This window comes from Myotis myotis, unplaced genomic scaffold (assembly GCF_014108235.1).
Source record: "Myotis myotis isolate mMyoMyo1 unplaced genomic scaffold, mMyoMyo1.p scaffold_m19_p_18, whole genome shotgun sequence".
Lineage (NCBI taxonomy): Eukaryota > Metazoa > Chordata > Mammalia > Chiroptera > Vespertilionidae > Myotis > Myotis myotis.
Genome location: NW_023416322.1, coordinates 29,292,498 through 29,320,148, shown reverse-complemented (window position 1 = coordinate 29,320,148; position 27,651 = coordinate 29,292,498). Strand labels below are relative to the sequence as shown.

Here is a 27,651-nt window from a genome sequence, read left to right as displayed (position 1 = left end):
GTTTTCATAGAAATTATGAGGCTCAGAATGAACTAAATTCATTTGTACAGTAGTAAATATATCTAATAGAGACTTTTGTTATTTTTTTTATAAATATTGTTGAAAGTATTACATATGTCCCCCTTTTTGTTTTCCCCATTGCCCTTTCCCCCCCCTCTAATAGAGACTTTTTTAAATAACATGTTTTTATTGATTTCAGAGAGAGAGAGGGAGAGATAGAAACATCAATGATGAGAGAGAATCATTGATTGGCTGCCTCCTGCAGGCTCCCCTAATGGGGATTGAGCCCACAACCCAGGCATGTGCCCTTGACGGGAATCGAACCTAGGATCCTTCAGTCCGCAGGTCGATGCTCTATCCACTGAGCCAAACCAGCTAGGGCTCTAATAGAGATTTTTTTAAAAGACTAATATCACCCAGCTGGTGTGGCTCAGTTAGTTGAGCGTCGTCCCTTGCACCAGGAGATTGCTGGTTCAATCTCCACCTAGGTCACATTCCTGGGTGTGGGCTCCATCCCCAGTGGGGGGCAGCCAACCAGCCAACCAATGTTCCTATATCTCTCTCCCTGTCCCTTCCTCTCTCACTAAAATAAGTAAAAACATATTTTTTTAAAAAGAGGAAGACTAATGTCTTTGTTTTCTAGAATGATACACACTTATAAAGAGGCACAGAGAAGAAATTAAAGACACCTAAAATTCTACCATGGAAATATTTATTAACATTAAAAAATATTTTTATTGATTTCAGAGAAGAAGGGAGAAGGAGAGAGAGAAAATATCAATAATGAGAGAGAGCCCTAGCCAGTTTGGCTCAGTGGATAGAGCATCGGCCTGCGGACTCAAGAGTCCCAGGTTCGATTCCGGTCAAGGGCACATGTCCGGGGTTGCAGGCTGGATTCCCAGTAGGGACATGCAGGAGGCAGCCGATCAATAATACTCTTTCATCACTGATGTTTCTATCTATCTCCCTCTCCCTTCCTCTCTGAAATGAATAAAAATCTATTTTAAAATAATAATAATAATGAAAGAAATATATATTTGTCTTCCCCTTTCTTATACAAAGTGTAGCATCTTAGTTCACTTAATATCTTGCTTTCCATATCTATTTAGAAAGAGCTTCCTTATTCCTTTTGCAGCTGCATCTTTTTTTTTTAAATATATTTTATTGATTTTTTACAGAGAGGAAAGGAGAGAGATAGAGAGTTAGAAACATCGATGAGAGAGAAACATCGACCAGCCGCCTCCTGCACATCTCCCACTGGGGATGTGCCCGCAACCCAGGTACATGCCCTTCGCCGGAATCGAACCTGGGACCTCTCAGTCCGCAGGCCGACGCTCTATCCACTGAGCCAAACCGGTTTCGGCTGCAGCTGCATCTTATTAATTTTGTGCATATACCATAATCTATTAACCTAGCTGGTGGACATTTACCTGTTTTCAAACTCTTGCTATTGTATACAATGCTATCATGTTTAATCTCATACCTACACCTCATGTCATGTCTGTCCCATGCAGAATACCTGCAAGATAAACTCCTAGGAGTGGGATTGCCCAGTCATAGGGTATACATATTTGTAGTTTTTATATCCATTCTAAAGTACCCCTTTATAGGGTTTACCAACCTGCACACCCACCAGCAATGCATGAGGGTAACTAATTCCCTAAAACTTTGACGACTGTTTTCAAATGTTGCCATTTTTGCCAACTTGACAGATGACAGGTGATGGCTCAGTTTAGTTTTATTTGTTCCATTTTTAAAAAGTGAGGTAAAACATACATATAGTAAAATGAACAACTCAACAAATTTTAACTCATGTATGCAATGCTCGCTTCAGCAACACATATACTAAAATTGGAATGACACAGAGAAGAGTAGCATGGCTCCTGTGCAAATTCATGAAGTGTTCCATATATTTTGGGGGGAAACAAACAAAAAACATAAGCAGTCACCCAAATAAACCACGCAGTCCTCACCCAAATAAAGATGTGATTGTTCCCAGCACCTCTAAGTCTCCTTAATGTCCCTTCTCAAGCAATACCTCCCCCAACCCTCACCCCTCGGAGCTAACCATTATTCTTACTTCTATTGCCATAACTTTCAGTATTCTAGAACTTCATATACATGAAACGACATAATATATATACTTAGTGTGTCTATTCTATTTTTGTTTCTTTGCTTTTAAGGCTATTTTTAAAAAAATCAATTGATTGGTAAACTGAAAGGTCAGGGGTCCGGTTCCGTTCCCTGTCGGGGCACATGCCTGGGTGAGGATTAAAATAAATTGAAGGAAATGGTTCTGTCATTTAGTAAAATTTTGCGAGATCTAGTGCTGGCACGACTGTGATTTGCACAAGTGGCTCTATGCACTTTTTTCTGGCACCATCTGGCGAACTGCACTTGCGCGAATGCATGCATACACTTGCTTGTGTGATGCATTCTCAGCTCGGGGAGCTGGCTCCATGGCATCCGGAGGCATTTGCTGCTTAGGGTGACAGCTCCGCTCCCTCGCTGCCAATTGTAGCTACAATTGGGGTTTCCCAAAGTCAACCGCAGTCTCCCAGTTCCTGTACCTTCCCCCAAGCTCCGGACGGAGAGAGGAAAGGCGGGTTAAGGGAGTTAAGGAGGGCGGAGGCCCGCGCTGCGCATGCGCATCAGTGCGCGCAAGCGCAGCCTCGCTCCTTCCTGATCACCTTGCGCTGCCAGCCTCCGGAAGTCGGCCACCCCGCCCTCCAAGAGCAAATGAGGGCTGCGATTGGGTGTTCTCGTTGTCCATCAGGACGGTCGCTCTTCTTAATATCATTGGCAGCTGGGAAAAGGCCGGCCGCTGTCCTCCGCCCACCGCTCCGAGACTCTGAGTCACCGCCGAAGCCGCAATTGGCGGAGGCCGAGGACCGCGACTGCTCACTTCCGGCGCGGGCCTCCACGATTCCTCCCCTCCCCCGCTGTCCCCTCCGCCTTCCCACCCCCCGCCCTTCCACCATGGCCGCCTCTGTGTGGTGTAGGGAGAAGCTGGCCCTCGGTGCCTTCCTGTAGCGCTTATTGCCTCACCCTCACCCCCCGGGGACGGATCCAAAGGAGCTTCGCTCTCTAACCCTGGGGGCGCTAGCCAGGAGCTTGCCTCCTCCCCCACCCCCCCACTGCGGGGCAGGACTGCTCTTGCACCCAGCTCCTGAGGCAGAAACTTAGGGTTCCCCTACTTCTCTCAGGGTCAGAGCCAGAAGGGGCTTATCCCCACTTCCTCGGGGCCGGAAGCCTGTCCTCCCCCCCTGGGGGCGCAGCCCCTGACTTCAGCAGAGTTAACGGCTCTTTCCCGGCGCTGCCCCTCCACGGCAGGACCCAGAGGGCCGCCCGCCTTGGCCTCCTCCAGAGCGGCCTTCCGCAGAGGAGGGAGGCGTGGAGAGGACAGGGACCCTTTCCCTCCCCTCCCCACGAGTCCCTTCGCCCCCGGTCCCTGGCAACACAGAGGTCCTCGTTGCTAGGACCCCCCAGCCATCCCCTCCCTGGCCTCTTCCCGCCTCCGGGCTGCAGCCATGGAGTTACAGAAGGGAAAGGGCGCAGCAGCAGCTGCTGCTGCAGGAGCAGCGGGAGGTGGAGGAGGAGCGGGAGCAGGAGCCCCAGGAGGGGGGAGGCTGCTCCTTTCCACCAGTTTGGATGCCAAGGATGAGTTAGAGGAGGTAGGTGTGGGGGGAGGGGAAGGGAGCTGAGGAACGGGGCTGAGGAGGGACACCGGAGCGGATGTGGGGTGGGGGTTGGGGAGGAGGCCTGCCAGTTTTTTCCAAGGCAACACACTGTTCCACACTTCCTGTTCCTGAAGGAAGAAGTGTGGGCCAACTTCCTGGACAGGTTGTCATAGCAACAGAAGCCACTCGTGTGAAAATGGGTGGGGAGGGGGTGCTGATGAGGAAGGGAGACAGCGTCCAGATCTACCGATTTTTTATTTTATTTTTTTGACATTCCTTTCCACATAACAGGCCACAGCTATTCTTAATAGTTGCCCTGTTTCAGACTTAGGTCGTATGTTGAGAAGTAATGTGTGTGTGTGTGTGTACGTGTCCGGGGGCCCATAGGAACTTGCAGCAGATCTTGAACCCTTATGTTAGACAGTATTGGCTTCATGTAGGCACAGTTAACGGCCAGTTGATGTTAACTGGGCATGTCTTTATTTATTTATTTGTGAGTTTTTGTAATAGGTCACTTGAGCCAAATTGATGGCATATACGGGGAGCAAGATCTCAAATGCTCCCTTAACTGGGCATTTGGAGTGAGTGACAACTTAAGCAAACGTGGTAGTGTTTAGTTGGCATTCTCTGCGGCAGTGGGGTGAGGGGACACCTTCAGAACCAGATGGCACAGGGAAAGATGCCAAGGAAGTGGGTGGAGTGAGGTGATGGAGTGGAGTGTAAGGGGGATTTTAGATTAGGGATAGTACACCTCTCCTCCCTTTCCCCACTTGTTCCTCTGCCCCTGCCCCTGCCCACCCAGATTGGCTCATGCATCTCTTTCCATCATCACAGACCAAGAGACATACTTAGGAATATGAGACCCAGAACTGGGAAATGATTGTTGAACTGTCCTTAAGATCTAATGCATTCAACTTGGTTATCCAGGGACAGGATGAGTAAGTTAGACACTGGGCTCTTCACTGGCCATTTCCCTGCTTTTAACTGTCACTGCCCTTTATCAAATATTAGTGGGTGGGCAGGCAGAGAGGTGGAATTCAGAATTTAGATTTGGAGGAATGTTGTTTCAGGTTCAGGTGGTGGAATTTATATACAGAAATGAATTTTGTGAATCAAGAGGTGCTGGATAGCAACTTTGAGGATTATCCGCCAGCAAATGTCTCCTCACAGATCGGCTTCCTATCATGCATCGCCCCCATAATTCTTTGTGCTTTTACGAAAATCAGAGTTTGTTTTCTCCTGTTGTTTTTATCAGGTAAAGTAGATATAACTAGGAACATACACAGTGCTTCTAAGAGTAATGTATTCCCAAATGCAGCAGATAATGACTCCAGGATTGTTTGGCAGTTTGAATTACCCACTTTTTTTTTAGAAGTGGCCACTGTCATTGACAAAGTATTTATTGAGCCCTTTGTTGCAGTGCTGGAGCTCTGGAATTGTACAGAGAAAATAACCGACTGCCTTTGATCCCTCCACCAGTGTGAGTGGAAGGGAGAAGTCCCCCAAGGTTGGATGAAAATCTGTTTATTTTTACCACCATGATTGTTAGAGCCATCCTGCCTCGGCTCCAATCTGTGCCACAGAATCCGCATCCTGTTCTGAGCAGTGACGTGTTTACTAGTAAACGAAGTGGAATGGCAGGAGGGGAACACAAAGGAGAGGAAGCGTTTATTTTCTTGCTTTTTTTGGTCTGTCTGAAAGTGAACTTTCAGCTGTTTCCAGGGAGAAGGGGGAGGAAGGGTCTCTTTTTTTCTGAAATCCTTCGTGGTGTAGATGTTTCCAGCACGTCTTGGGCTCCCCCTTTCTTTGCCCTTTGTCCTTTGCATTTGAATTTTCCAGCAAGCCTTGCCACTCTGTTGTTGTTTTGTTGTTATTTTTTGCAATTCATCTTGCTCTTTCTTTTTTCTTTTTCTTGCCACTCTGTTTTTAACCCCATGTATATGGTTCCCATTAGACCAGAGTGTCTCCAAGGGCAAGACTTACTGGCTTCTTCCTCAGGGTCTCCCCACAGATGTTTGCACTCAGAAGTTATCACAACCTCATGGAGACTGGCTGGTCTCTGCTTGTTCTCGTTTGGTTATCTTCTCACACAGGCCTACCGATTGCCTGGGAACACAGCTTCCTGACCGTAGGTGCTTAGAGTGCTGAGTCTGATAGGAAAGAGAATGAGGGAGACCCAAGGTCTGCTTTCCAGAACTTACCATCTAAAGACTGAGTTAACTTACCGGAGGGAGGTTAACAAAACCACTGGTTATGGGAGGGAAGAGACGGGGCATGATGAGGAAGGGCCCTTTAGGGTCTGCGGTATGAAGCACTGGTGGGGAGCATTCCAGGCCGGGACTGGGACTCTGCTACCCCAGGGAGCATTGCATCCTTTCTTCTCCTTGGCCCCGTTCCTCTCTTTGAAGAGGGAATTCTTGCCGATCCCTGTCCCCTTTTGGGAATGAGATAAAAATAGTGCCACAGATTGGAAGCATTTAGAACATGGAGCTCCTAGTCTCATAAACGTTCTCAGCCCCCCCGGTCATTTCTCTGCGGAGAAGGACCCTGTCCACTTGGAAGTCAGGCTGAAAGCAGGAGCTGTGGCCCAAACAAGTCACAACTTCCCCTTAAGCTATGGGCAGGTCTCAGGGCTGCCTTTGGTTAGAGGTATGTCCCTCCCAGGCTTTCTCCGAGGAATGATCCTTATCTTGTCTGAGGAATGATCCTTATCTTGTCCGTGAGGAATCTCTAGGGAATGGACTTTGAGTCATCTCTGATTTTTTTCCCCCCTTAACCCTACCAGACCGCTGTACCGATTTTTCGGTAATTTCCACACAAAGGTGGAATATTGGCGCTAGATGAAAGGTAGACCTATTTTCTACAATGTCTCCAAGTTCCATCTTATTCTAACCGCTTGTTTGCATGTAACTAACATTTTCCTATATCATGTTGGTTTTTCTCTTTAATGCTCAGGAGCCCAGGTATAGGGACAGTTAGGTTCAGGGCCTCAGGTCTGGTAGGGTTAAATCCTCATTTCTCAGAACATGACTCTTGGTTGTGGAGTACTTGGAAACCCGGCTTGTTCAATAATGCAGGTCCTTGGGACTTTTCAGGTTGGATCATATCCTCTTTTTCTGAAGGTGGTAGAATTTAGTCCTTCAAGGCCAGTGACTTCCATAAGGGGGTCGTATTTAATTTACATTTGTTACCAGACTGTACATTCACCTGGCTGAGGGAGGGGAAACTGAGAGGCTAGAGGGATCCTTCTGACTTCAGTCTCCAGCTTCAGGTATATACTGGAAAACTGAAAGGCCACCTCCCACCCCCTCTGCCCATACTCCACCTACTGCTGCTATCATGGAAACCATGTTCAGGTACTCTTAGAACTAGAAAAATTAATTCGGAAGCTCCTAGAAATGGTAAATAATTACTCAGCTCTCTGAGGTGCTGTTGTGGAGGGCTTGCTCTGAACAGAGCTGTTCTGCCAGCTGTTGGCAACTGCATGTATGATTGCACCTTTGCTAAGGGCCTCTAGAGACTGGGGGGCGGGAGGGGTGAGGGGAGAAAGAGGGGGTACTGCTACTTGATTGTAGAGATTTGGCCTCCTGTAGTCCTCTTTGAGGCAGTGTGGTCCTTCTGTCACCCTGAATGATTTGTAATTAGTTCTCCCATCCGTGTTTGGAAAAGTAATTTCTGTAGTTCGGAAAGAGTAGCATCTTTTATACTTCGGTTGCCTGGAAGGACTGGCCCTCACGTTTCTTTTCTCACTGCTGTTATCCACACATCTAAATTCTGGACTCTCCCACTTCGTACATCCTTACTTTCCAAGAGGCCACTTTCCTTCTGGTCTGGGCAGTGACTCAGAGCATTGCCTCAGGCCTCTGAGTGGAGTTTAGAATATGGAGGAGGGGCCTAGAGAAACCTGCTTCAGCCAAGGCCTCTCTTCTGTCACGGCTGTAGGGCTGCGTATCTGTCTTTGCTGTAGGATCTCGGTGCAAGGTCCATCAGGTAGTCTTCCTCCCCTCTCCCCTGAGCTTTTTCCTTCTCTCCTAGAAGGCAAAGGTTTACCGAAGGTAAGTAGGAGAGGAGGCTTTTCAGTCTGGCTGGGGACTTAACCCATGTTCTATAGCAGCAGGACTCCGTTTTCAGGAATCTTTAAGGATGAGCCATTAGCCATCGTGGCGGGGGTCAGTCTGGTCCTCGTAGATTTAGTTGTGCAGCTGCTGAGCTTCCTCACAAAGGGAATGATTCTGATTCAGCTGAGGCTGTGTGCTAGGTGCTTTCACATATGTATGCTATCTCGTTGAATCCTCAGCGAATCTTCACAATACAGGCTCTGTTTCTATTTTCAGGTGAGCAACCCAGGGTTTAGAGAGGATAAGTCATTCACCCCAGGTTAGCCCAAGGCTAGCGAGTGGTGGTGGGGCTCTGCTTGTCAGTTTGCGTCTTAGCTTGCTGCTGCTCTTTGACTTGCATCTCTGCTGATCCAGCAGATTTTTCCTTTGAGGAGGAAGCAATATGTAGAATTCTAGGATGCTGTGCTGCTGCTTGTGAATCATCTTCCTCCACTTTGATTCTGCTTGTTACCCTAGGCCAGTGGTCGGCAAACTGCGGCTCGCGAGCCACATGCGGCTCTTTGGCCCCTTGAGTGTGGCCACGAAGTTTCAGTTGCACTGTACGTGCGGGCGCACGTGGCATTTTGTGGAAGAGCCGCACTCAAGGGGCCGCAGTTTGCCGACCACTGCTGGGTGAACAGTTCCCCCCAGAGCTGTCAGCAAAAATAGTTTGGACCTACCCGCTGGACCTGCCTGTAGGTGAGATGCTGCGGCCGTTGATGACTACCTTGGCTGGAGGGGTACGATTTCAGAAGAGAAAATCCAACCCGAAGGTTTTCCTTCCTCCCCTCACACAGGAGCTAGACGAGGTGGTGATGAATCTCAGAGCTTGTGGGTGAGGTGGGTTGCGAGAGTCAGGCTCCGCTTTCATGTGCTCTCACGGCTCCTTGTCACAAGCACCCAGGTGCTGTTCATTAAGGCTGAACACAGTGATCTGACCTAATTTGAGGGACAGGCCTGGTGATGGAGAGTGAAGTTATAATACCTTCAAACCTGAGTGGCTTTGGGCCTATTTTAGATTGAAGTTTTGTGGCTGTGGGAGCTCCTTGCCTAACACTCAGTTCTACCCTGTGCCGCCCTATACTCTTAGGGTTGGCTGTCAAAGGAGGATTGTCTTCAGGCCTCTTTCCCATTGTCCTTATTTGTTGGCTCCTCACAATGCTGCAGTACAACCCGTTCTCAACAAGATGTTTTGTGATGACCTCTAGTCACTGAGCCAAACTGGTCAGGGCTATTTTATTGATTTTTTACAGAGAGGAAGGGAGAGGGATAGAGAGTTAGAAACACTGATAAGAGAGAAACATCCGATCAGCTCTCTCCTGCACACCCGCTACTGGGGATGTGCCCACAACCAAGGTACATGCCCTTGACCCGAATCGAACCTGGGACCCTTTAGTCCACAGGCCGATGCTCTATCCATTGAGCCAAACCGGTTAGGGCAAAGTGTCCTATTTTTAATCCTCACCCAAGGATTTGTTTTCAATGATTTTTACTTACTTATTTATTTTTAATTTTCTTTTTTTAAATATAATTTTATTTATTTCAGAGAGAAAGGGAGAGGAAGAAAGAGATAGAAACATCAATGATGAGAATCATTGATTTGCTGCCTCCTGCACGCCCCCTACTGGGGATTGAGCCCACAACCTGGTGACTGGAATCGAACCTGGAATCTTTCAGTCTGCAGGCAGATGCTCTATCCACTGAACCAAACTGGCTAGGCCTGTTATTAATGATTTTTAGAGAGAGAGAAACATTGATCAGTTGCCTCCCGTATGCGCCCCAACGGGATCAAACCTGCAACCTAGGTATGTGCACTCTGACTAGGAATCAAACCTGCCACATTTTTTTGCTCCAGCCTACTGAGCCACCCAGGCCGGACTTTTTCCTTGCAGTTTACGTGTGAAAGAAATCAGGTCACGTGTCATGTTTTCCACATTCTGGATTTCGCTGATTATACCCATAGTGATGGTAGTTAGCTCTAGAGACATAATGATGTTGGAATTTCTAAAATGTGTTTGGGCCAGAAGTATTTCACTGTTCATTTTCCTCGTTCACAGAGGCTGGAAAGATGTATGAGCATTGTGACATCGATGACTACTGGTGTCTCAGAGAGAGAGGCCAACGATGCCCTCAACGCCTACGTGAGTATAAAGCTCTCTCCCCTTGTCCACTGCTGCGTATTTGAAAGCCCTGAGACATGACCAGAAAGATGGAAAGACTTAAGTGGTGGGAATTAGGGAACTGAACTCAGTGTCTTGGCTCCCCAAACCAGGCTTCCAACTCCTCTTTCTTACTTGTGGGAGTTCATTTCTTGGAGCCTTAGGCATCTTTTAAAATAAATAAATATATATATATATATATTTTTTAATTGATTTCAGAGAGGAAGGGAGAGGGAGAGAAAGAAACATCAATGTTGACAGAGCATGATTGATTGGCTGCCTCCTGCACGCCCCCTACTGGGGATCAAGCCAGCAACCCAGGTTTGTGCCCTGGCTCAGAATGAACTATGACCTCCTGGTTCATAGGTTGATGCTCAACCACTGAGCCACACTGGGCCCTTAGGCATCTTTAAATAACAACTTTAAATAATAACTCATAGTTCCATAGTGACTTTTTTTCTTTGTAAACCATTCTTTCACATGTGATCTTTCACATGTTCTAATCTGTGGCGTTGAAAAAATATTATAAATAGTACATATGAAGGACTTAGAAAAATGGTACATAGTGAATGCCCTGTAAGTATTACCGACTTATATTTATTTTGTTATTATTTTTTTGATTGTCATTATGTCTTTACCTTACAAATGTCAGAGGTTCAATGATTTGTGTTACTCCATGACTGTTTGCAGCTCCTGCTCTGCTGAAGGCTGTTAAGGTCTGGGTAGTGGAGGAGGATTTGTTTTTTTTCCATTTTAAACACTTAATTTTCTGCCCCTGGTCTGCATCAAGCCTTGGAGAAAAGCAATAAGATCTATCCTTTCCCTCCACCTCTCCCCTAGAACAGATGCCCCATCACTGTTAGGAGAAGGAATCCACAGATTTAGGAGTTGATGATTCTCCTTTGCAGGTTGCCTAGGAGTCCCAAGTTTTCTGGGAGAAACTGTGCTCGAGAACTTTTCTCCTGTGAGTGACAACTATTGTTTTTTCTTCCTCTGATCCCAGGTATGCAAAGGCCCCCCGCAACATGAGGAAATCTGCCTGGGTCTCTTTACCCTTGTCCTCACTGAACCTTCTCAAGCCCAGAAGGTAAGATGCCCTGCTCTGGATCCACAGACCCTCCTCAGATACGATCTGAGAATACGGTGGAACATGGATATGGCTTCGTGGCATAGTGCCAGACACCGTGAGCAGAGCTGGGCCACCTCGGTCTCTAAATATAGTTTTTTACGCTCCATAAATTTGTCATTCTCTGACTAAAGTCCCTTCTCTGTCTCTAGATTCTGAAGCTAAAAGGCAGTTGTGAGAGTGAAAAGCATATAAAAGGCTTCACATTTTAGGTTTACTACTCAAGGCTAAAAGACTTGGGGTGTAATCTAGAGAATAGAACAACTGTAACCAGGAGAGTTCTTCCCCAGAAGCGCATAATCTGTAGTTTTCAGGTTCTATCACTGGCAGGTGAACAGAAAGCAGGCTTAAGGTTGCAGCAGGTAGGATTTAAGTTAGATAGCTGGATGTTAGGTGATTGACACAGTAATAATGTGATGGACTAACTAGAATTAGACTTCCTGAGGAATACTATATGAAAACTGGTCGGGGGTTTTCACAGAGCTTTCTTCATGTGGAATGGCTTACGTGGGATCCGTCCTTGAGGCGAGGGACTGGACAGGATGCTCTCTTTGGATTCTGTTCTTTCTATAATAAAGGAGCAGAATTCTGTCTTTCACCTCTTCCCATTTCCCCTTTCCAGCAATTCTGTGTCCTTTGTGTCTTGGCATGTTGGTTTAGAAGTTTATGTCTGATATCGGGCATTAACTCTATGCTGCTAACAGAGAAAAACTTAGAGTGGGAGAATTTAATATTCTCACCGGCCCTTCCCTGAGCAAGGGGAGTGTGGAAAAAGGCAAACGTGCCCTGTGCCCAGTGTTGTGTTAGGCTGTATCCGGACAGGTTCTTATTTATCCTTCGAAAAAGCCATATGAGGTTGGTGGCTTTGTCCCTCTCCCTAAACTGCTCCCTGTTTATCTATAAGTTAACTTGTTATCAGAGACATTATTGTTTGTTCAAGGAGAACCAAAGAAAAATCATCCCTAGGGACAAAGACAGGATGCCAGGTCCCCTGGCATAGCTGCTTGAATTAACCTCAGGAGAAGAATTTATGGACATGGCAACCAGGTGTATTTGTACTCTTCTGGTGCCAGCTGGAGGAGGGTCTGGTATGCTTGTTGGGAGGGTGGGGCAGCAAGTATTCACAAGTCCTTGGTTTCACAGGCCATTTCTGGGCTGGGACCTTGTTGAGTTAAATTGGCATTTCATTTTCATACTGAATTCTTCATTAAGATCCTTGGAAACAAATGAATATTGCCAAGTTGGTGGTGTTAAACAGTGATTGATACGATCAAGTCTAGCCCCTCTATTTTATTTTATTATATTACTAGGGGCCCGGTGCACGAAATTCGTGCACTGGGTGTGTGTGGGGGGGGAGGGGTCCCTCAGCCCAGCCTGTCCCCTCTCACATACTGGGAGCCCTCAGGCGTTGACCCCCATCACCCTCCAATAGCAGGATTTGCCCCTTGCCCAGGCCTGACGCCTCTGACAGAGGTGTCAGGCCTGGGCAGGGGACCCTCATTTCCCCCCATCACTGGTTCTGCCCCCAGCCCAGGCCTGATGCCTCTGGCCCAGGCGTCAGGCCTGGGCAGGGGACCCCCAGATCCCTCCGATTGCTGGCTCTGCCCCTTGCCCAGGCCTGACGCCTTGGCCAGAGGCGTAGACCCCCATCACCCTCCGATCGCCTGATTGGCCCCTTGCCCAGGCCTGACGCCTCCGCCAGAGGTGTCAGGCTTGGACAGGGGACCCCCATCTCCCCCCGATCACTGGCTCTGACCCCCGCCCAGGCCTGAGGCCTTTGGCCCAAGAATCATGCCTGGGCAGGGGACCCCCATCTCCCTCTGATCGCTTGCTCCACCCCCCGCCCAAGCCTGACGCCTCTGACCCAGGCTTCAGGCCTGGGCAAGGAGACCATCATATCCCTCCAATCCCCGGCTCCGCCCCCCACCCAGGCCTGATGCCTCGGCCAGAGGAGTTGACCCTCATCACCCTCCGATCACTAATCACCGGATCGGCCCCTTGACCAGGCCTGAGGCCTCCGGCAGAGGCATTAGGCCTGGGCAGGGGACTCCCAGCTCCCCGCGATCTCCCGCTCTGCCCCTGCCCAGGCCTAACACCTCTGGCCGAGGCATTAGGCCTGGGCAGGGGACTCCCAGCTCCCTGCGGTTGCAGGCTCCGCCCCTGCCCAGGCCTAACGCCTCTGGCCTAGGCTTCCCGCCCGGGCAGCAGGGACCCGCAGCTGCAGCAGCCCGCGATTGTGGGCTCCGCTTTAGGCCCAGGCAAGGGACCCCTAGCTCCCAGGACTGCCAGCTTCGACCGTGCCCAGCTCCCATTGCTGGCTCCACCCCTACTTCCTGCTATCACTGGCCAGGGCGGCAAAGGCCCCTGATTCTCCAATCATGGCTGGGGGGCAGGGCAAAGGCGGCCCCCCACCTCTTAGCTCCCCCCTGGGTTTCCAATCACTGTCAGTGGCAGGGGGCTTCTTCCTGCTTTCCCTTTCGCCTCCTTGCATTGTGCCTACATATGCAAATTAGCCGCCATCTTAGTTGGCAGTTAATTTGCATATAGCCCTGATTAGCCAATGAAAAGGGTAGCGCCGTACGCCAATTACCATTTTTCTCTTTTATTAGTGTAGATGTATTGATTGATTAATATTAGAGAGGGGGGAAGGGAGAGAAACAAACACAGAGAGAAACATTGATTTGTTGTTCCACTTATTTATGCATTCATTGGTTGATTATTGTATGTGTTCTTCCTGGGGACTGAACCCACAATCTTGGCATATAGTGATGACACTAAACAACTGAACAACCCGGCCAGGCAGCCCTTCTATTTTAAAGAAATTATTGGCAGAGTTGGGTGTGTAGGGATTGGGTTGAGGTTTAATTTTTTCTTGTGTGGGTTTCATAAATATAATTAAAATATCATTTAATCATCTTAATGCAAAGTCATTTTGCCCGCTGTTTTTTTTGTTGTTGTTGTTTGTTTGTTTTTTAAAGATTTTTTTATTGATTTCAGAGAGGAAGGGAGAGAGAGAGATAGAAACATCAATGATGACAGAGAATCATTGATTGGCTGCCTCCTGCACACCTCACCCTGGGGATTGAGCCTGAAACCCGGACATGTGCTCTGACTAGGAATTGAACCGTGACCTCCTAGTTCATAGGTCAGCGGCTCAACCACTGAGCCACACCAGCTGGGCCTGCTGTTTTTTCATTTGTTTCAGATGGGCTCTGAATCAGTGAGGGTATATTAGTAAACATTAGTCAAGGGAGCAGGGTGTGTGGAGTATTTCTAGTTCTTTGTCTGTCCTGGCAGTGAGAGGCCTCAGGACTCTGCGGTATGAAAGCTTATTATGTTGTGAATTTGGCCATCCGGACCCAGCAAGGGACAAGAGTACCTTGTCGTCTTTGTGCCCTACAATCGCCCTCTGGGGTGGCCCAGGCCCTCGCCTTGGGTCTCACTGCTGGTTGCCAGCTACATCAGGATTATGTTCACATGCTAAAGGTTTCTAAGTAAATCCTTTACCTGGGAGCTTCCTACGAGGACAGACCCCAGGTCAGGCCTCTTCAGACAAAGTGGGTAAAGATGGGGAAATAGAAGGATGCAGTTTTAGGCAAGTGAGGCACCGTCAGTGACTCATTCAGAGTCCTTGAGCCAGGTCAGATTATGGTGGAAGAGTTCGTGACGTATTCCCCATTGTGCTTTGATCCTTCTCCCTAAAAGGTCGATTATGTTATGAAATACTTCTGTCCTGCAGAAGTTTTAGGTGGGAGTTACTGATGAGAACTGATCCTAATGCATTGTTTCAGGCTTTAGCTTAAAACAAGGGGAGTGTTTTCTAAGGGTTTATTTGGGTTAATTCTGTCTCTGGAACAGAAACCTCAGGATGAATTGGGGATTCCGTTGTTCCTGCATCTTCACAGGGGATAGTGGAGAAGGTGGTAGTAGAAACTAAGTCTTGAACACATGAGAAATTTGCTCTGGGAGCGTGAGGTGAGGAGCCTGTGTCAGTGCTGGCAGGCAGGTTCAGAGTTAGGGCCAGCGCTCTAGGACTTCTAAGTGGGTGGATTGAACCAGAGAACTCAGTTGAAGAGAAAACAGATCAGGTATTGGTGGAGAGTAGAATCTGCAGGGGGTGGATTTTGTTCCAGATGTACCTTCTTGATTTACGTCTGCTCTCTTGGCAACTCTTAGGAATGTTTATATTCTTTGACTTTATTTATTTCCTATTTGATGTCTGAACTGAATAGCTGGGAGCAGGCCTGGCTGAAGGACTCTGGTGAGAAGAGAGGCTAAAGGAGAGGCCTTGCTTTCCTTGTAGGCGCTGGTAGTCAGTAGATACAAAGAGAGGTCTAACATCAATGCCAAGATCTCTCTTCACCAAGGGGTCAAGGACTCCGGCCCTGGCAGTTCTTGGTCTAGATACAGTTCCCTAAGCAGACAGCTCCAGGAAGTTGGGGGCTGTGAGGGCCGGGGCTGGATGGAATATCTGCCTCGACAGACCCAGGACAGATGTGCGACCACAGCACCATCCTGTCACCTTTCCTTTCTCTTGAGCTCTCCTTCTCTTCTCTGTTGCCTGCTGAGTCCTCCCTCTCCCCCTCTATTTGTTTTCCAAGCCAGTCAGCAAACTGGTACAGAGGTTGGTGAGAAAACTGGCAGCATCAGAAAGATGATACTCCTGGTACCCAGCTGCCATGTGTGACTAGCAGTGGTGGTTGTTAGGGTCCCGGCTGGAGCATGGAATCAGGCAGACAGTATCTGCTTCCTTCATCTGACCCTGTGTCTCCTCAGAGACTCTTCCTTCCCTGTTCTGGGTTTGTTCTACATTTCTGCTTTCGTTTGAATAGACAGGAGGGCTCTTCTCTGGTTTGCTTCTGCCTCCCTCATCCTCTCTGCATTCTGTGGCTCACATCTCTGGAGGAGGCTCCAGGCTATTCCACCAACATTTACTGACCTCACGTTGGCAGTAGTTCACTGGATCCTTTTATCTCTTCCTTGTTCCCTTGCTTATACGTTTGATCTCCCTGCCTTCACCTCAGATGGAGTCAGAGAATAATCAAGGTTTCCTTTGGGTATGAGACGTTCGTGGCACATGTGGGATTCCCTAAGTGTTGGTATTTTCATTATATTAATTAGTTTGACTTAAGGACACTAGAGACAAGAGGAAGCGACAGTAGCTAATCTCTTAGGAGTCCCCAGTCACTCCAAGGCCAGGGAGCAGCTGGTCTTGAGCACTCCTCTTTTGACTACTTAGGATGAAAGAGTTTAAAAACCTAGCAGTCTCAGAACCACCGTACATTCTTATTTCCATCCCAGCAGCCTCTTCTTTTAGTGATTTCTAACAGTGGTACAGGGGTGGTTAAGAGCATGGATTCTACAATTGGACTGTCCAGACTTGAATCCTGGTTCTTCCTCTTATCTCTTATGTTACATGGGTCAAATTATTTTAACCTCTCTATGCCTGTTTTCTCACCCGTAAACACAAAGATAATAAATAGTACTATTTCAAAGGGTTGTTATGTAATTCAAATGCAATAATATATATATGATACAACTTGGCACATAATGCCAATGCATTATAATTGCTGTTATAATTGCTATTATGGTTGATGCCAGCCTTCCAAGGTCGTGGAAAGCTGCCTACCTAATTTTACCCTTTGTGCTCAGACCCTGGCAGCAGAGAACTCAGCAGGCCAAGAAGGTCGCTAATGAGGTCCCCTAAGGTATTCCTCCAGGAGTCTGGTCTCCAGAGAGACCGGGTGAGAAAAGCTCTAGGGGGAAGGGAAGCAAGAACTCTCAGAGGAAATTGGAATGCCCTCCCCCACCCCCAGGGGTGGGTATGCATAAGGACCCCTCCTTTTTCAATACTTGGCAAAAGCCAAGGGCAACCCAGAAAAAAGGAAGACATGGAGTTAAGGAAATTCAGTTTAGTTTCGCCCTTTCTTTCTGGGGCCCAGGTCCCTGGATCCTCTTCCTTTAATACTCCTATCCCTTTGCTTCTTCTGGCTGGGTCAGTACAGGCTTAAAAACTTCTTTGTGATCCTTTCTGGCCTGTTCAACAAAACCCATTCTGTGGTGACCTTTTACTGGCAGATGAAAAGCAGATGGCCTCCACCTGGTTTTGCTCAGCGTGTGGCATCAAACAGTGTGACATTTCCTAAGAAGGGAGGTGGGGGGACAGGGAGCCTTTCTTAGCAGGCTTTTCTGCTTTATTAGAGAATAGCTCAGTCTGCCCCCACCCCCATCCCACTCCATGTGACGGAGCAAGGGTTAGGTTAGCATGCAGAGTGGAAAGTCGTTCATTGCTACTCATATTGGTGTTAAGTTGAACAGGCCAGGGGGCCCCCTGTGGGTGGGGTCAGGAGTGGATCCTCAGCTTGCTGGCTGCTTACAAAACTCTCTTCTCAGTGTTACCGGGACTTGGCTCTGGTGACTCGTGACGGCATGAATATCGTCTTGAATAAAATCAACCAGATACTTATGGAGAAGTACTTGAAGTTGCAGGATACCTGCCGAACTCAGGTAAGGCCAGAAAGAAAAGAGATGCAGCTCAAAGACTGAACAGAGGAGGAATCGGGCGTAACATACCCCCACCTTTGTACACCTAAGTTGAAATGTTATTGGATGAGCCCGTTTCTCAAATTCATAGGCCCTTCTCTTCATCTGTTTTTTCCTTTCTCCTTTAGTTGGTGTGGTTGGTACGGGAACTAGTGAAGAGTGGGGTTCTGGGAGCTGATGGTGTATGCATGACATTCATGAAGCAGATTGCTGGTGAGTTTGATGGCAAGAGCGTAAAGAAGAAAGGAGAGGAGCCCAGAGACTGCACCAGGCAATGGAGAATGATTGCGTGCCTCAGGGACTCCATTTCTGGGTCATTTAGACTCTCCTTCTGAGAAAGGCGTCTTCTGGCCACATATGTTGAAGAAGAAATTGAAAAATCACGGGGCGCCTTTTGAATCAATAAGTCTTGCCTCATTTTTCTTCCTGCCAAACTCAGGCCTGACATAGAATAGTTGACCTATTTTAGCCAGTCAAGCCAATAGTCAGTAGACATGAAAAGGTGCTCAGTCTCATCAATAATCAGTGAAATGCATACTGGGGTTTATGGGGTATTGGATCTGAAAGGATCTGGAAGGAATGAGGAGAGAAGTGAGGGCCAATAATTTGTTCCCATCACATTATGCTTTCAGAAGCAGACATCTTCCTTGGCTCCACCCCCATGTTCTGTGTACTTGCTCCCTAATAATTATGACATCTGATTAGGGCCAGTTTGAGGGACAAACCATGTCACAGAACAGACCCTGACATTTAGGTTTTGTTATCTTCTTGGCATTGGTGACATCTGTCTAAGCCACTGTATATCCAAGAGGCCTGCCTGTGCCACTTCTGCAAGATCGCATGTGTTTGTTTAAAAATGAGCCTGCTTCTCCTTCACCATTGCCCGTTGGTTCTTTGTTTCTTTCTTTAGGATTTTATGTAACACTGATGCTCCTGTTTTGATGTCTGTAAACCTTAATTTATGTGATGTGTGATTGTGTGAACATTGAATTTTTAAATTGGGTCCTGGGGCAAGACATAGCGTTGTGCAGGGTGTTTTTATCCACGCTCCTGGCACTTCCTTCCCTGTCAGGCACTGTCAGTTCTCACTTCTCATCCTTAGACTTTGGTCTGGCGCTGCTGCATATTAATTCTGCCCCAAGAAGTTCCTTAGCAAGCCCTGCACACTGATACCGGGAAACAAGAAACCTTTGGCCCGTCATGAGCCTGACACGGGATGTGGGACGTACACATTCTGGCTGCTACTGTCCCCAGCTCCCGGCACCTCTCAGGCCCTCTCTGAGATGTCTTCCTTTCTTTCCAACCATGGTGTCCTTCCCAGACATTCCTTTTCAAGGGTCAAAGTATTCCCACTCCAAACGCTAATCTTTGGAAAAGTTGCAGCTCTAGTTTCTGGAAAAATCTAGAACCTTCCCTTTCCTTCTCTCTGGAGGTAAAGGAGGAAACTTTAAAGCCTGACAGAACAAAAGGCAGTTTCCCAAGACTCAGAACATCAGTGATGGATAACAGTTAGGGATGGACCAGTGGGACGGGTGACGAAATGTATTGTGTATCTGAGTAGCTAATTAGAATCATTCTGATTCTCTCTTCTCCCTTTTGATTAGGTGGGGATATTACGGCAAAAAACATCTGGTTGGCAGAAAGTGTTCTGGATATCCTGACGGAGCAGAGGTAGAGTCTACCATGAAGGGTGGGGAGAGAGCCAGAGATGGCCTTGTTGGTTTCAAGTGTGGGAAATGGGATGAAAGGAGTGTATGAAAACTGTTAGGTGACCCCCAAACACCTTGGGTTAGAGAGACTAAGGCAGGGGAGGGAGAAGCAATTCCATTGGTGGCAAGCGAAGGAATTAATGCCATGATATGCCCAAAGGGATGAAGGATTGGGAAAGGAGGTCTTTGCTGAAATATCTCAGAGCCCAGGAAAAACTAGTTTCATCTGATAAGGGTTTATTTTTGACCCAGACCTCCTTGGAATGTTTATCTTTGTGGGGAGGTGGGGAGAATGAGCTCAGCAGAATGGGGCCAGCCAAATACCCAGGCCTGGCAGGTACCCTTTTTCTCTCTTCCAAAACTTTCCATCCAACCCACACTCTTGTTGTTGTTGTTGTTGTTGTTGAAGCAGCATGGGAGAGGGGGAGTGAGGAGATCATCGAGACCCGCTAGAGTTTGCATCAAGGGCTTGGAGGCTCGAGTGGTAGAGCGGGCATAACGGGGGGCATATTGTGTTTTCTCACTGATTCTTTCCCTTCCCCATCAAGTAAAGGACCAGAAATATTATGAGGGCTATTACATGGCTGAGGCCTTCCTCTGGGTCCTGTGGCCTCAGTCCTGCTTGATTTCAGTGTCTGTTTCAGGGTGAGGACACCATAGTAGTCAAATAATTGAGAGGGCTAATAGTACCCATATTTCCTATTTCCTAGTATCCGTGGACCTCCTCCCTCATTCACACTTCTGAAAGAGAGGGCTGTGTTCTATGCTCTGCCCAAGCTTGAGAGCTGTGCCAGGTCAGCTGTGCAGTGCCACCTAGTGCCCTGGGCACAGACGTGCACCCACAGCTGTGACAAGTCACTGCCTCCATCATTATTGGTACCATCGGCACAGCACACGAGATCCTAGCCATTTCTTACCAGGCCTCTGCTTCTCTTAGGTGTCTTTGCAGAATGTCTGTGTCCTCACCAGAGGGACTCCCTTTCTTTCTCTTTCTGGACAGATACATTTATCACTCCTGTTAGCAACTTTCCTAAAAAGTAGTTTTTCTCATTTTGTTCCCAATGCAAGATACCTCCCATTTCCATACCTTAAAGCTCAGTTTCTGCCCTAGCCGGTTTGGCTCAGTGGATAGAGCGTTGGCCGGCGGACTGAAGGGTCCCAGGTTTGATTTCGGTCAAGGGCACATGCTGGGTTGTGGGCTCATCCGCAATAGGGGGCATGCAGGAGGCAGCCAATCAATGATTCTCTTTCATCATTGATGTTTTTATCTCTCTCCCTCTCCCTTCTCTCTGAAATCATTAAAAATATATATTAAAAAAAATAAATAAAGGACATCAGAGTTATAAAAAACTACCCACATTAAAAAAAACAAAAACAACTCAGTTTCCCTCATTTAGGCAATTAGAGTGCAGTCTCAGTATACAAGTGTCAGATAAGTGTCCTACGCTTTCTGTTCTGCAAAACACAATCTTTGGTGTGGTGTCCTCTTCCACACCCTTCCCCTCCTTCCCTCCCTTCTTCCCTCCCTCCTTCCCTCCCTCCCTCCCTCCCTCCCTCCCAAGTGTTTCTAGGCTGTGGAGTTAAAAGGTAGCAGACAGGGAGGGGCACCCTCCCAGTGTCCTTGGCTGCTGCTTTCATTCTGTGTAAGGAAAAGGCCAGAGTCCCTTAATTAGGCGGCTGTAGCACTTTTCCGGAATCAGGATGTTGCCTGGTTGGATTAATTAAACTCCCTGTCTTCCTCTGGCTCTCTCCTTCCAGCAGGGGGCCAAGCGTTACAAACTAGTTGCTTGGAGAAGACAGCTCCCCGATTTGGCACTTTGAGACGGCATTGGAGTTTTTGGAATCTCCCCATTGCGTCTTCCTACCCCTTTTAGAGCACACAATTCTTTCATTACCTTCTTTTCCCCAGAGAAAGTCTAAAACTCCTAGGAAAATGGGCTTTGCCGTCCAAAATGAAGTTCTCCTTTTCAGCTTGTGATTTAGGGCAGGTGACTCGTTTGGGAATGGAATCAGTGGAGAGAGAGAGAGAGAGAGAGAGAGAGAGAGAGAGAGAGAGAGAGAGAGAGAGAGAGAGAAGAGCTCGCGCCAGGGAAGGGTTTGTGGCATGGTGGTGGTTAATGGAACGTGATGGAAGGGCTCAAACAGTGTGTTCTGAAACCTCCAGGGTTCTCAAAGGGTCTGAGTTATCCCCAGAGACCCACCGACTTAGGGAGACTTACAAATGTTTCCCCATATCTGAGTTGGGTAGAAGCTATGGCTTATCCCTGTCCCTAGTACCTCACACATGCTTGGCACATGAGAGACACTCAGTAAATGTTTGAGGGAGTGAGTCAACAAACAAAATTATTTTATTGGGATCTAGGTAGTAACATGGTAGAGAGAAATGGCTTTCATCAGCATTTATCTGTATTGGACACCTGGTAGACTAGTAGGACGTTGTCCCCACCTTTGCCAATTGATAGTCCTAGATAATGACAGTATGAACGAGCAGTCAAGGAATCAAAGAACCTACTTCTAGTGCTAATCATCAGACATTTCTAAGATCCTGAAGCCATATATGGGGGGAATTGGGAGGGTGGACAGGTGCAGACAGCATGCAGCTGCCATTGTCTTCCCTCCCTGCAGGGAGTGGGTGTTAAAGAGCAGCATCCTCATTGCCATGACGGTTTACACATACCTCCGCCTCATTGTCGACCACCACGGCACCGCCCAGCTTCAGGCCCTGCGGCAGAAGGAGGTGGACTTCTGCATCTCGCTGCTCCGGGAACGGGTGAGGACAGGATGGTATGGGGAAGGGAAGCCCAGGACAGGACACCTCTGTGGGTTTTATCCCGTGACCGGGGCCAGAGATGTCGTGTTGGAGTGATGGCGGTAGTTCACAGTCTGCTGTTTTTTTCATCATTCTAAGACGGATGAAGGGGAAAGGGTAGGGGAATCAGTGTGGGATGGCCCTAGTTCCTAGAAATGCTGCCTGCTACTCTGGCATCCTAGGGATTTTCCTGGTCAGCTTCGTGGGTACTTGTATACCACAGACACAAGCTGTTCTTGTGTGCTCACTGCTATCCCCCACACCTACCTCGCTGGGTAATTGCCTGATCAGGTGGGATTGTGAATTGCCCATTAGCATCTCTCCCAAGACTGAATGATTCTAAGGCTATGCTTTCTAATGTGGTAGCCTCTAGCCACAAGTGGCAATTTAAATTTTAAAATTAGATAAAATTTTTAAATTTATTCCTTACTTGAATTAGCCACATTTCAAGTGCTAATTGTGGCTAATGAGTATTCTTTTGGGCAGCACAGATATAGATCATTCCTTTGTTCTGTTGAGCAAGTGAGTTTTGGGGTGAGGTGTATGGGGCTCAATTTGCTAGTCCTGTCCTTTTAGAATTTCAGTCTCTCTTGACCTGGATGGAAACAGTTCTGGGAGGAGAAGGCAAGAGATTAATGTGAAAGCCAAAAGGGTTCCAGCAGTTTCTAGTAACCTCTCATCCTTGACATCAGTCCCCAACTTCGAGCTCTCTTCCCCTGAGCAGCTAGGAGCCAGTCCTTCGTTCCAGAAGAAATCATATAATCCCTTCAGCCCTCCTCCATTCCCTCCCTGGAACATGTTGTTCCTTCGCCCCCTCTGCAGCAGGTAAACAATCCATGTTTTCATTCTTTTTCCTATCTGTAACCCCTCACCCCATCAAGTTCATGGAATGTTTGATGATTGGCCGGGACCTCGTAAGACTACTTCAGAATGTTGCCAGGATACCAGAATTTGAACTGCTTTGGAAAGATATTATCCATAACCCCCAGGCCCTGAGTCCTCAGTTCACAGGTGAGTACGGGCTGGGGCATGCTGTCCAGGAGAGGTGGGAGGTCAGTATGTATGCACTGCTTGAATCAAGAGGGCAGAGTTTCGTGTGTAGGAGAGGCGTTGGCAGTCAGATAGAGGAAGCTTGGGACCAAGCAGGCTCTGCCAAGTGCAGCTGGATAAGGGAATGGCAGAGTTACAGGACAATCCATCTGGTTCCCAGATAGCCCTGTTCGACAGGCCCCAGCTGTCGTTGCTCCTAAGAAAAGTGAAACAGCACTGGGACCCTGCTCCTCCCCCTCCCGGCAGCTGTTTGGCTCAGGGGGTGAGCCGATGACCACTTTCCAGCTTCACTGAGTCCAGCAGGGGAGTCAGAGGTCAGCTCGTGAGACTGAGTCAGCAAAGGCGCTGGAATGAGTCCTGTAAGAGAAGGCGCCTCCCAGGAGCAGCATTGTCTCTGAATTCCAAGGATCCAGCTGGTCAAAATTCTCTTTGGGGGAGGGAAAGTAGCTCCGTGCGCCTCCTCTGACACGGTCCTTCCCATGTCCCTTCTCCTTCCCGAGTTCCTGCTTATGGTAAACTATAACTGTACAGCTTTGCTCCCCGCCCCACCTCTGCCACACGTGTGTGTGCGTACACACCTGCCATGAAAACAGTCGGTTAGGACCTGGAGAGTCAGAACCGCATTAGAGGTGTGCAGGGTGCAGCTCTTATATTGAACGTGTATTAAGTTGTTTTGAGTGCCAACTGTGTGCCAGGCACATGCATACAGGGTGTCTCAAAAAATATACACACACTTTGAATGAGTATGAAGTCGCTGTTTATTAACATACAGCTCAATTTCAAAATTTAAAAGAATCTACAGAAATGAACAATTTTTTTGTCAACACCTGTTTTCAAATTGATGACCGTCTGATCTAGACACTGCTGATAACTTGAAGCAATAGAATCGCAAACATCAAGAATCATTTCATTCGATATTTGTGCGCCTTCAATTCATTGACTGTTGCTGGTTTTGTACTGTAAACTTGATCTTTTATGTATCCCCATAAAAAAGTCTAGTGGCATGGCATGTTAGGATAAAGTTTTCCTTGTTCAAAGCTTAGTCTGGTTTCACCCATTATTTCAGATCAGTTAAATCTGAAAAGGAGTGAAATTTAAGTGAGCTATCAGCTGTTAAAGTGTTTACATTTTTTGGGGACACCCTATATTAACTCATTTAATCTTTAGGACATCCTGTAAGATGGATGTTCTACTTTCCATATTTACGGATAAAGAAAATTAGACTCAAGGAGATAAAGTAATTTGCTCAAGGCCACACAGCTGGTAAGTGTCAGAGGCAGGATTAGGATCCAAGTGTGTCTGACTCCAGGGCTCATGCTTATGCCACACACCACACTGATCCCGGGGCCCAGTGATGGGACCGTCAAGAGCAGGAGGAGAGGCGAGGGTTTCCCATATCCCCCCTAACCATCCACATGATGCCATCTGGAATAATGTGAGTAGCTCTGGATGGCCAGTAGAAGAGAATGAATATGTCTGGGTTGTGGGGATGGTGGTTCACTGGAGCGGAATATACAGATGCTGGTTAGAACCCCCACTTGCACCTATGCGCTGGTCTTATCTTAGAATTTCCCCCCGAGTAAGACCATTGGCCAGCCGTCCTTGGTCCAGGTTCCCCACCTGCCTTCCATTCTAGTCCTCAAGCTTCTCGTTTTTCTCTTCCCGTCTACGCTTGGTTCAGGCATCCTGCAGCTTCTTCAGTCAAGGACATCCCGAAAATTCCTAGCATGCCGCCTAACCCCAGACATGGAGACGAAGCTGCTCTTCATGACCTCCCGGGTAAGCTCGCCTGCGAGGCTCCTTCCTCCAGCCTGCCCGCCTGTCACTGACCGGGGGCATGTGGTCAGGTGGGTGCCCCTCATCTGCCTGGCACTGGGCCTGGCACTAAGAACGGGGATACATCACGGAATGAGAGAGAGACAGTTCCAGCTTGTGTCTATCTGAAGTGCCATTAAACGAATAATTGTAAAGAAATAATGTAACTGGTAAGTGTGAAATGTGCTATAAAAGGGTAAAGTGAGGATGTTCATTCGGGAAAACCCACTGTTCCTCTGGGTGAACCATGAGCTCTCAGGAAGAGAGCCCTGGTCTTTTGGTTTCCAAACATGGCTGACTTATAGCAGAATTGCTTGAGGAGCATCTGAAAAATACATCTTCCTGGAACCCACTACCCCAGAGAATGTGAAGAATCTGTATTTCTAACAGAATCTCCCGACAGCCGCTCCTCTGCAGCCAGCCTGGTGTCAGGGCAACTGCACAGCCCGCGCTCAGCTCCCCAGGTCATCCAGGAGAGCCGTCTGACCTGTGCTGTCCTGTGTGGCAGCCACTAGCCAGGTGTTGCGATTTAAATAGTTAAAACTAAGTAAGATTAACCATTCAGGACCTTGGTTGCAGGAGCTACATTTTAAGTGTCCAATAACTACCACCATTGCAGACAGTTCTATGGCCAATGTTGGTCTAGATGTTGGGTGTTCCCCTCCCCCCCTTTTAACCCTTCTACTCTGTTTTGGTTGAATTTGGGAAATAGAAGAGGAAAACCAGGTCTTTCTTCTTAATTAGTGTTGCTGTTCATAACCTGTTTGGGGGAAGGACTTAACTACAAGAAGGCTTGGAGGTTGTATGTACCTTGGATAATTATCCTGTTAAGTCCTTTAGTGTCAGCTTTTAGTCAGTGCTGAGCAGTGCAGAGGCTCAGCTCTGGTTCTGAAGCGGCATTGCTTGCTGTTCACAAGTAACTCGAGAAAATAAAAGATTATACTTAGGGAAAAAAAAAAGGTTATGCTATGACTGCAGAATCAGGAACCAGTACAGGAGGAGGAGCCAAAATCGGGCGGCAGTTGCAGGTAATGTGACATCAGATCAGTGGCAAGAACGAATGCACCACTGGTCTGTGACTTTCAGCATTTTTTTTTTTTTTAAATCAAGGAGGGGAGACTTGAGAGACAGTATTAGTTGATTAATAAATTGTGGGAAGAAATTGAGGTCTGGCTCCAGCCTAGAGTTGAATGGTGCTCATTTTCCTCTGCCCAGAGACCTCACCTTCCCTTCCACGTTTTTTTTCCAATGTCTTCCACCAGGTGCGGTTTGGTCAACAAAAGCGATACCAGGATTGGTTCCAACGCCAATACCTGTCAACCCCCGACAGTCAGTCTCTGCGCTGTGACCTCATTCGCTACATCTGTGGGGTTGTCCACCCTTCTAATGAAGTGCTGAGTTCAGACATCCTGCCCCGATGGGCCATCATTGGTTGGCTGCTGACAACATGCACGGTGAGAGGCTGGACCATGGAGGCCGTTGGGTGGCAAAGAGTCCCCCCTCCCTCACGTTCCCCAAATATCCATGCTTCTTCCTGACTCTCTGAGCCCCCTGACCCCCAAGGGCCCTTGTTCACTCTCATGAATGTCTGTCTTTGCACCCCCTCCCTTCATGTCTCGAGAAATTCACTTGCACTCATTATTTCCCATCTGGGCTTGGGGTTAAACAGGTTCACCTATGCCTCTAGTGCCAGTCCCCAAGCCTGGGCTTCTAGGCATTCCTTCTTCCAGAAACCACGGGTGACTGTTCTTGCTCAGATCCCGAGCTGTGATCCTCACACACTCACTTCCATGCCTTTGGCATTGGCTTTGGATACTTCTCTTCTCCAAAAGTAGTGAATTCACAATGGAGCCATCTCCTCCCCAGCATTTCCCTCCCATGCCAAGGGTGGGAAACCCTCTGCTCCCTGGCGTCTAGTTGCCCTCTGACCTCTTCTCACAGGTCTCCTGCCCCCCCCATCTGACTGTATCCTTGGAATGTGCTGATTCAGATATAACAGCAGGCTATTCCTAGGGTCTTTCCCTTAGGAATGTGCCTGGTGCATCCAGCAAGGGCTCAGACTCGTGCTGTCTCAGCTCACGAGTGACCAGGGACTCCCAGCCCAGGTGTCTTCCCTTATGGGGTCAGGTGTGTGCTTCTGGATATGTGAGACCCCACACTGAGCTTCAGCCCTGGTTGGTGAGACCGTAAGGGACTCACACTCATATACAGACTTGGTGTCCCTCACCCCCGTGGGGGTTCCATTCTATCTCACTAGGAACTGAATTTTCCTCGATGGGTCAGTATTGTGAGCCCTGGAATCTGTCTTGGGCTCCTAAAGGGAAGGGAGCTGGTTGATGAAACTAGCCCTCCTTTTCCCCTCTCTCTTCTAGTCAAATGTCGCTGCCTCTAACGCCAAGCTGGCTTTGTTTTACGACTGGCTGTTCTTCAGCCCAGACAAGGACAGCATTATGAACATAGGTATGTGAATGAGACCCCGCAGCCTCACTCTCCCCACCACCACCCCCCGGGCCCCGGGCCTCAGTGACAGCGGTCATCAGTCAGGGCGAGTGGCGTGAGGCAGCTTATCTGGGAGCAGTTCCGTTGTTCCTCATCAGTGCTCCCTTGACCTAGAAGAGAAGTTGCTTTGATGAGGCCAAGCAATACTCCACCCTCTTTTCCCT

The 27,651-nt window shown here is 48.0% G+C and overlaps 1 protein-coding gene and 1 pseudogene across 2 annotated transcripts in view; both read left to right on the top strand.

Moving 5' to 3' along the window:
• Positions 1 to 1,821: 1,821 nt before the first annotated feature.
• LOC118673890 lies at positions 1,822 to 1,915 on the top strand (annotated as a pseudogene).
• A 1,026-nt stretch (positions 1,916 to 2,941) lies between these two features.
• The window catches only part of INTS3 (integrator complex subunit 3), a 37,858-nt gene continuing 13,148 nt past the window's right edge, over positions 2,942 to 27,651 (top strand). Inside the window, exons 1-11 of one of the 2 annotated variants that reach the window (XM_036343140.1) lie at positions 2,942 to 3,674; positions 9,835 to 9,918; positions 10,940 to 11,023; positions 17,456 to 17,569; positions 17,734 to 17,818; positions 19,210 to 19,276; positions 21,940 to 22,084; positions 23,005 to 23,134; positions 24,855 to 24,952; positions 26,251 to 26,442; positions 27,361 to 27,448. In XM_036343140.1, the coding sequence (XP_036199033.1) occupies positions 3,531 to 3,674; positions 9,835 to 9,918; positions 10,940 to 11,023; positions 17,456 to 17,569; positions 17,734 to 17,818; positions 19,210 to 19,276; positions 21,940 to 22,084; positions 23,005 to 23,134; positions 24,855 to 24,952; positions 26,251 to 26,442; positions 27,361 to 27,448 (1,231 nt within the window). In that variant the 5' untranslated portion in view covers positions 2,942 to 3,530. The remainder of the gene's footprint in view (positions 3,675 to 9,834; positions 9,919 to 10,939; positions 11,024 to 17,455; positions 17,570 to 17,733; positions 17,819 to 19,209; positions 19,277 to 21,939; positions 22,085 to 23,004; positions 23,135 to 24,854; positions 24,953 to 26,250; positions 26,443 to 27,360; positions 27,449 to 27,651) is intronic. The other variant, XM_036343139.1, reaches the window with a different exon arrangement.